The sequence below is a fragment of the Nicotiana tabacum genome, chromosome 2 (assembly GCF_000715075.1).
Source record: "Nicotiana tabacum cultivar K326 chromosome 2, ASM71507v2, whole genome shotgun sequence".
Lineage (NCBI taxonomy): Eukaryota > Viridiplantae > Streptophyta > Magnoliopsida > Solanales > Solanaceae > Nicotiana > Nicotiana tabacum.
In genome coordinates, this window is record NC_134081.1 from 115,234,339 (window position 1) to 115,243,401 (window position 9,063).

At 31.9% G+C, this 9,063-nt stretch overlaps 1 protein-coding gene across 1 annotated transcript; it reads left to right on the forward strand.

Annotated features, from left to right (window-relative positions):
- The first annotated feature begins 1,396 nt into the window (after positions 1–1,396).
- On the forward strand, positions 1,397–7,094 carry LOC107803045 (endoglucanase 11). Its single transcript, XM_016626643.2, has 5 exons — positions 1,397–1,809; positions 1,919–2,131; positions 2,481–2,681; positions 2,934–3,188; positions 6,252–7,094. Exons 1-5 carry the CDS (start codon positions 1,573–1,575, stop codon positions 6,891–6,893), a joined length of 1,548 nt encoding a protein of 515 aa, XP_016482129.1. The 5' UTR covers positions 1,397–1,572; the 3' UTR covers positions 6,894–7,094.
- The last annotated feature ends 1,969 nt before the right edge of the window (positions 7,095–9,063 follow it).

Here is a 9,063-nt window from a genome sequence, read left to right on the forward strand (position 1 = left end):
TCAATATAGTTTAGTCCACTAAAAATGTTACTTATCATATTTTTATCAAATTATTAATTAATTATATAACTGATCTATGTCTCAACTTACGTATCATACTCTTTTTTGGTCTGTTATAGAAAAAAAAAGTTATACTTCCTTATTTAGAGACAATTTAACTTTAAAGTTACTACTTTATACTTTATCCTTAATATTTATATAACCACATAAATATTTATGACTTGTTTTAGACCACAAGTTTCAAAAGTCTTCATTTTTTTCTTAAATTTGAGTCAAACACCGAGAAATAAATTGGAACAAAGGAAGTAATATTTGTCGTAGGAATATTTATTTGTGATTATCTTATAATTGATATGATTGAATAAATTTATATTCATTATACAGTAAGTTCATAAAATTTAAATTCGAGGATTGAATGAATATGTTTCTTATTTCAATCTCCACTAATTTTAATCATGAAACCTCAGTGGCTGTGGCATAATTCCTTTTTTAACCAACGGCTGCGGTAGTGGTAGAAGGGATAGCAGTACTTTTTCAAGAATATATATGACAGCGGAATGGTTTAGCCCAAAATCAGGGACAAGAATCACGTTGACAAAAAGTTAAAGTTGTCTACTCCTATTCATATTCAACAAAAAATAAGAAGTGACATGGGGATCATAAATGTAGCTTCCATTTTCAAAACCTAAACAAAATTCCAAGTAACAAACCGTTACAACATTAGAATTTTGGAATTTTACCCCAAAGTCCACAACTGTAGGGCCCGTTTGGTAATAAAAGAAATTTACTTTTATGGAAATTTTTTATTTTTTCTGAAATGAGTGTTTGACCATGAATATTTATGACCAAACATAGATTTACAAATATTTTTTGAAAATTTGATTTGAATGAAGTTTGATTTGAAATTAAAAATATGTTTGGACATGAATTTTGGGGCAAGTTTTGACATTTTTTTCTTTTTTTCTTTTTTTACGGCTAAAATATCTCAAATGATCATGATTTAACCCAAAAAGAGGTTTTAATCTATATTTGGGATTTGAAGTTTTGGTTTTCAAAATCTCCCAAAAATAAGATTAATTCTATAAACAAACACATATTTGAATTATTTTTTGAAAAAAGAAAAACTTTCAGAACTCATGGCCAAATGCTTATTTAAAATTCTATTTGAACTTGTATTTCAAAATTTTTTGAAAATTTAAAAATTTCTAAATAGCTCTTTTTCAAAAACATTACTTCAAATCCCTTACAAAAATTCAAAAATAGCTTTAAATTATATTCATGTCCAACTATGATTCTAATTTTCAAATATTTTTTTTCGAAATTTCACAATTCTTATATGAGAGAGAGCTTAGGGAAAGAAATTTCCAAAGCCCCACGTAATTTCCTCCTTATTCATATGAGAGAGAAACACAACAAATTTCCTCACTTAGGGAAAGAAAGTGACATACTAGACATCTACTACATATTCCAGTAGAGTAGATCCCAAGTGAAGAAACAGAGCAAAACAGAGTAGAGCTTCTCCATTTCCTTCACTCCTAAAACCTCTTTAGGAGTAGAAGGTTTAAACAAAAAATGGTTGAAATAATGCAGAAGAAGAAGCCCTCTTTCTCTTTGTACAGATTTTTTAAACATTGTTCTGTTCTGCTCTTACTCTCCACCATTTTTTCTTCTGTTAGAGCTTTTGATTATGCAGATGCTCTTTCCAAAAGTCTTCTTTATTTTGAAGCTCAAAGGTCTGGTCGTTTACCTTATAACCAACGTGTCACTTGGCGCGACAATTCTGGCTTAACTGATGGCTTAGAACAAGGAGTAAATTCCTCTACCCTTTTTTATGTCTTGTTCTTTTCTTAGGTTAAAAAAGATTTGATTTTTATAATGTTTATGATTTGTGGTTACTGTTTGGAATTTTATAATGTAGGTGGATTTGGTTGGAGGGTACTATGATGCTGGAGACCATGTTAAATTTGGGCTGCCAATGGCGTTTACAGTAACAATGTTGTCTTGGGGTGTAATTGAATATGGTGAAGAGATTTCTTATGTAGGGGAAATGGAACATGCTTTTGAAGCTATCAAATGGGGTACTGATTACTTCATCAAAGCACATACTAGCCCAAATGTGTTATGGGCAGAGGTAATTAGATTAAATAAATGTTTAAACATAATTTAGAGCTAAAATATTTCTTGACCCGAGACCGTCTCTCTCGGTGGCGAAATCAAAAATTTTGTAAAAATGCATTCAATGTTTAATATATATTTATAAAAAATAATCTTTGACTTATATATAGAGTATAATTTTCGGATAAAGGGTGTTCTATGCGGCTACGCCACTAGTCTCTCTATCTTCTCAAGGTCTGCGCATACACTACGCTCCACAGACTACACTTGTTAAATTATACTGAATTTGTTGTTATTGTTGTTGTTAAAGTTAAAACATATGTGGTTAATTAGATAATGAAATTTGGAAATTTTGTTTGATATAGGTGGGAGATGGAGATACTGATCATTACTGTTGGCAACGGCCGGAGGACATGACAACTTCTAGGCAAGCATTCAAAATTGACGAGAATAACCCGGGTTCCGACCTAGCCGGAGAGACGGCGGCGGCAATGGCAGCGGCGTCGATTGTGTTTAGGAAAAATAATCCACATTATTCTCACTTACTATTGCACCACGCCCAAGAGGTAACTAATAATTAAATAATTTAAGTTATATATACTAACCTATAGGTCACATATTGGAACCGCAGCCCCTAATGCAAGGCTGTCTGTAACGCATCCCTTGAGGTGCAACGGGTGCGACCATTTTTCGAATACTGTGTGAACGCTGGATGCTTTGTGCGTCGAGCTATCCTTTTAAGTTACATATAGTGACATGTAAAATTATTATTTGCTAGTATGTATTTAGTGAAATGGGGTTATATGAACATTGTGCAGTTGTTTGAGTTTGGTGAAAAATACAGAGGGAAATATGATAACAGTGTGGGAGAAGTGAAGAGCTATTATGCATCAGTGAGTGGGTACGAAGATGAGTTGTTGTGGGCAGCATTGTGGCTATACAAAGCCACCGACAATGAGAAGTATTTGAAGTATGTAATTAACAATGCAAATTCCTTTGGGGGTATTGGTTGGGCTATTACTGAGTTCAGTTGGGACGTAAAGTTTGCTGGTCTCCAAATTATTGCTTCCAAGGTACGGCCTAACTGTTCCTATCGACTTTTTAGAGCTTAACTCTCTTTCATTCTATTTAATTGTACTCAATTCTTTCTATAATAACATTGTATGTCACGAATTAGAGGTGTACATGGATCGGGTTGGTTCGATTTTTATCAAAACCGAACTAAATCAACTATATCGGTTTGGATTGGTTCGATTTTATCGGGTTTTTTGGATTTTTTTGTTACATGAATATTTTTCAATCTTACTTTGTTAAAGTTATAGGTAAAGTTTTGATAAAAATTAAAAAATTGACAAACATATGATCTATTAAAATATTATTATGGGAGAATCTTTTTTAGTACCACATGATAGTTATTTTTTTAGTAGTCTAACAATAATTTTTCGTTACTGTACGCTTTCAAGATTAACCGAATTTAATAATTAAATATAAAAATCAAAATGATACCTAAGTAATGATATATTCTATTTAATTTTAAATTATCAAAATACCATTTCAAATTCGAAAAAATTATGAGAAATCTTAATATATGAGTATGGAAGAACAAAGAGATGATTGACGCATTTCAGTAATATTTGATAAGAAAGTGATACAACTATTTTTTATAGTAAATAAAAATGAATGCACTTCATAGTTCTATTAAATATTACGTCCCATGAGAGGATCTCAAATATTTCTACACTATTTTTTGAAGAAAATTCAGTATAAAGTCTTATAAGTATATATAAAAATTATATATTTATATATCGGTTTGGTTCGGGTTTTTTACTCAATACCAAATCTAATCGGGGTTTTTAATCGATTTGGTTTGACTTTTCGGTTTGGTGCGGTTTTTCGGTTCGTTTTGAACACCCCTGTCTGGAACTTTATTGATTGTTATATTGAAATGTTGTTATTTTCATTATTGTATCCATTAATATACTCCTATTTCTTTTTAATAATGGTTTGACTATATTTTTACTGAGCCGAGGGGTCTATCGGAAATGGCTCTCTACCTTTACAAGGTAGGGGTAAAGTTTACGTACACACTATCCTCTCAGACCCTACTTGTGAGATTACATTGGGTTTGTTGTTGTATAGCGAAATGCTATTATAAAGAACATATAATATAACATTATATGAATAATCAGTTCCAAAGAAAACTTAGTTGTATAGTAAAATGTTATAAAGAATGACTATTATAGAGATATCTAAATGTATGTATATTATTTGGTTAAACAACAACAATAAAAAATCAGTGTAATCCCATAAAGTGGGATTTGGAGAGGGTGGATAGATATTTAGTTAAGTGACTTATAAATAACAAACGTTAGCAAGTCTTATATGGTAGTCGGAAAAAATGGTAAACGACTTGCTATTACATAAGTATTATATTATGTAATGGTAATCTTCACATTGTTAGTAACTGAGTATAGTATATATACGTAGTTCTTTAATCATGTTAGGGTAGATGTGCATTCCATAGGTTATACCATGTGCTTTTACTGCACAAGATTTCATTTTCAAATGTTTGAATTTCTAGGGCCAGCATGTTCTTGTACTGCATTAGCTTCCAATATTTCAATTTCAATCTTATGAAACGTGTATCCATAAGAAAACAAAAAGAAGAAGAAAATGTACACCTTTATAAAGTAAGAGCCTATTTTCTTTGAATTTAAATTGTTTAAACAGTAACATTTCCTTAATATCTTTGTGTCAAATCTTATGTGGTGGCTTTTGTTTAAGTCAAATGTGGAATTATACTTTTACTTCTGGGTGGGATATGCTTTTAACTTTATGGAAAACTAGTGTACTATATAAAGTTGAGAGAGATATGTGAAGTGAGCGCAAATTAAGGTATCTTAATAAATGAGGACTACTACTAAGATATGGTGAATAAAGGCATAGGGCCTTAAGAGAACAAAGTCACGTGCATATGATGCCTTTGCATTGGGCATATGACAGTGCCTTTAATGTGGGATCTTCAGTTGTTAGATATACCGGTAGAATTAGTTGAGGTGCGCACAAATTGAATTTGACACTAATTATAATTCCCGATGATGAATAGTGAAATACAACAACAACAATAATAGCATATCTGGTTTAGTCTCACAAGTGGCGTCTGAGAGTATAAGAAGATAATAGAATTTCTATAACATAGGTGCACCACAAAAGAAAGGAGGGAAAAAAAGTATAAAGTGAGAATTGATTGTTGTTTCTTTTGAGTAAATAATTAAGTATTGAACTAAGTGCATCATTCAACCTTTACGAAGTATGTGTGCCAATATATAATATTGGACCAATTCTAGAAAATACATATATGTAATACCTATTTTGGGGAAGGAATTATGGGTTCACGTGTTCCATAATTAAAGTTATAGATTTACCCCTCCTGGATAGAGTAATATGTACGCATACCTCACTCCTGCCAGGTAAAGAGAATGTTCCTTGATTATCAATAGTGAAATGAAAAGTAGAAAAAGGAAGAGCTTTTATGAAATATGCATCTATGTGATAGAAAATGAAATTGTAATCATTAGATTGCATTTCTAGTTCTGATAATAACTATAGTTGGGCATACACTATAATAAATAGTCATTTTCCTCCCCTTCATTTTTCTTGCATATGATATGATTTAATGTCTGGTGAAATCACTGCTTGTGGTTCTGATTTGAGTTCCTACAACATTGAATTGCCATCTACCCAACTTGAAAATTATAAGCAGATTTGCCCCCCTCTATCTCAACTTCCTGAAGTTTATACTAGCATATCTTTAAATTGATGTAAAAATAATTGAGTTTCGGGTACATACTTAAATTCAGAATTTAATAGAGCACTCTCTTTTTTAGCATGATAAAAATCCCTATCCCTTCAAAAAATAGTAAACTTAATAAGGAAACAGCTCATAAATTGATTTGACAACCCGCTGACTAGCAGCACATGATCAATACCCAAGAAAAAACAAAATGAGAAAAAGATGCAACTATCTAATTTTACTTGACAATTAAATGATTTTATTTCTCTCTTTTTGTTCGGTTAAAAGTGTGAATCCTGACTTATTTGAGACCGAGACGTAGTTGCTGATTATGTCAATACAGTTACTGCATGAGGAAAAGCACAAGGAACACAGCCACATACTGGAACAATATCGATCAAAAGCCGAACACTACATATGTTCATGTCTTAACAAAAACAACGGTAGTAGCAACGTCGAGCGCACTCCGGCCGGCTTATTATACGTCCGGCAATGGAACAACATGCAGTACGTATCGACGTCGGCTTTTTTACTCACAGTTTACTCAGATTTTCTTCAAAAATCCAACCAGAAAATCAGCTGCAGTGAAGGAATAGTTGATCATATAGATCTCTTCAATTTTGCAAAATCTCAAGTGGATTACATATTGGGCCTTAACCCAAGAAACATGAGTTATCTTGTGGGCTTTGGCCCAAATTACCCAAAAAGAGTCCACCACAGAGGGGCCTCAATTGTGTCCTATAGGGAAAACAAAGGCTTTATTGGTTGTACTCAAGGGTATGACTATTGGTACAACAGAGATGAGCCCAACCCAAATATTTTAATTGGGGCTTTGGTTGGTGGGCCAGATAATCAAGATAATTTTGAAGATGATAGAGCAAATTATGTGCAGACGGAGGCGTGTACATATAATACAGCACCTCTAGTTGGAATTTTCGCAAAGTTGAATTTCTTGAGTAATCCGCCATTAATTGCATCTTTCTAATAAACGAGTAAGTATTACACGCAATATTATTATTCATAGAATATGTAATGTTTTTGTATTTCTCTTTTTTGGGGGTTTCTTATGGTGGCTAATAGTTTGGCACAGCCCCATGCCCCACCACCCACCCCAACCTTGTGTGACCCCAATTGTGCATATTTGATAATGCAATATAATATATTAAGTATTAACTTATGTATTAAATCTATGCATTTTCGATATTTTGTTTATTTTAATATTTGGATATAAGTTATATACATAGACAGCACAAAATTTATGAATTGTAATATGTGATAGCAAGTTACGATTTTTATTAGATTCTTTTGGAAAATTCCTTGAGAAACCCGCAGCCATTACCATTCGGGTATACAATGGGTAACCTGCTCATTATACATTAGCTTCCCTACCATTTGGGGCGTACTGGTTGACATGTTCACTGTGCAATAGCTCGCAAACCATACATGAGATGTAAACTGCACTAGTGCGATGAGCTTTGATTGAGGAGGCTGTTGACGAGAGAAATTGATCACTCACCCAACCAACTCAGCCAACACTTGCAGGTAATTTTTATTTAATTAAGTTTATCAAGAGATTTATTTGTAATTACCAACTAAGTAACCTGGTTGTGTGAGTATTCTTTTATATAATCAGCCTTTAAAACTTAAACTCATTAATAGTTTTGTTAAAGGGACTAAGTTATGCCTGGTATGAGACTAATAAGGCAAGTGAGGGACTCTGTTATTAAGCAATAGAAAAGGGGCTAGATGTGACAAAATGGTTAAAAGAAAACAGCTATTCACCCATATTATTCATTAAAAATGGGTTGGATAATGAACTTTTTAAAAACGGGTCGAATATGGATAAAAATCATATTATCCACTTAGAAAATGGTTAACCAATGGATAACTAATGTGTTTAACTTTTATATTTGTAAAGCCTCAAATTGGGAGTTCCAAGTTTGGGAGACTAGGAATTCTCCCATAAGTGATCATATTCAAGAAGCCATAGATAATATGGATATCCATATTATCCGTCGGATAATCCGTTTTTTATCCGTCTCAAATACGAGTCGGATCAGATAATTTATTAAATTACCCATTTTAACCCGCTTATATCCGACCCGACCCACCATTTTGCCACCTCCATGAGACTAATAAGGCAAGTGAGGGACTCTGTTATTAAGCAATAGAAGAAGGGGCCTAAGCTAGACAGTGCCCTGTTGATTAGGCTGCTTACTTATTTTGTTACTCTTAAGAAGTGCTCTAATGCTCGGTTGCATAGGATATAAACACGTTATTTTAAGACAAATTGTTAGCACTTTCTCTCACAAAGAAAAGTAAAAGAAAGAGAAAAAAAATTATAATCTAAAATAAGCTTTAGACACTTGGATGGGTATAATAATCTCATTAATATTAAAATAAAAGGTTTAAAGTTAAATTATTTTTAAAGAATGATATTCTTTTTTAACATACTAAAAAAGAATGCATGTTATACAAATTGAGACAGAATGAAATATAAACACTTACCTATTTTTTATTTATTTTAATTTATATGACATAATTTAAATCGCTACGAAATTTAAGAAATAAATAAAAGTTTTTAAAATTTATAGTATTAATATGTCATATTATTTGTGCTGACTATAAAACTTTTGAAACGTGTTTCCTAAGTAGTCGGTAATATTTGTGTGACCCCAATTTTATTGAATCTTGTGTCAAGCCAACTCAAATTTCCTTTTTCAACCTTCTCAAGTCTCAATCAAAAGCTTAAAATAAACTGTTGTTTTCCCCTTGCCGACACCCCTGCTCAGCCGCTCTCTATCATTTTCTAAGAGTACGGTAAAGATCTCTTTTTTAAACACTTACATTTATACTTTCAACTAGGAGTGTACGTGGATCGGGTTAATTCAATTTTTATTGATACCAAATCAAATTAACTATATCGGTACGAATTGGTTCAGTTTTGACAAATTTTTTGTTACTTAAATATTATTTTAATTTTACTTTATTAAATTTTTTATAAGTAAATATATATTTAGTAAAAATTTAAAAAATTGACAAACATATTATTTATTAAATATTCTTATGGGAGAATTTACTTAGCAACACATGACAGTTATTTATTTTGGTCGTCTGACAATAATTTTTCATTGATGTACACTTTCAAGGTTAAC

Excerpts from the sequence above, each read along its gene's own strand:
- LOC107803045 (XM_016626643.2), top strand. The coding sequence starts at position 1,573 with ATGGTTGAAATAATGCAGAAGAAGAAGCCCTCTTTCTCTTTGTACAGA. Across the intron at positions 2,682-2,933 it reads TATTGCACCACGCCCAAGAG|TTGTTTGAGTTTGGTGAAAA; the intron begins GTAACTAATAAT and ends AACATTGTGCAG. Across the intron at positions 3,189-6,251 it reads TCCAAATTATTGCTTCCAAG|TTACTGCATGAGGAAAAGCA; the intron begins GTACGGCCTAAC and ends ATGTCAATACAG.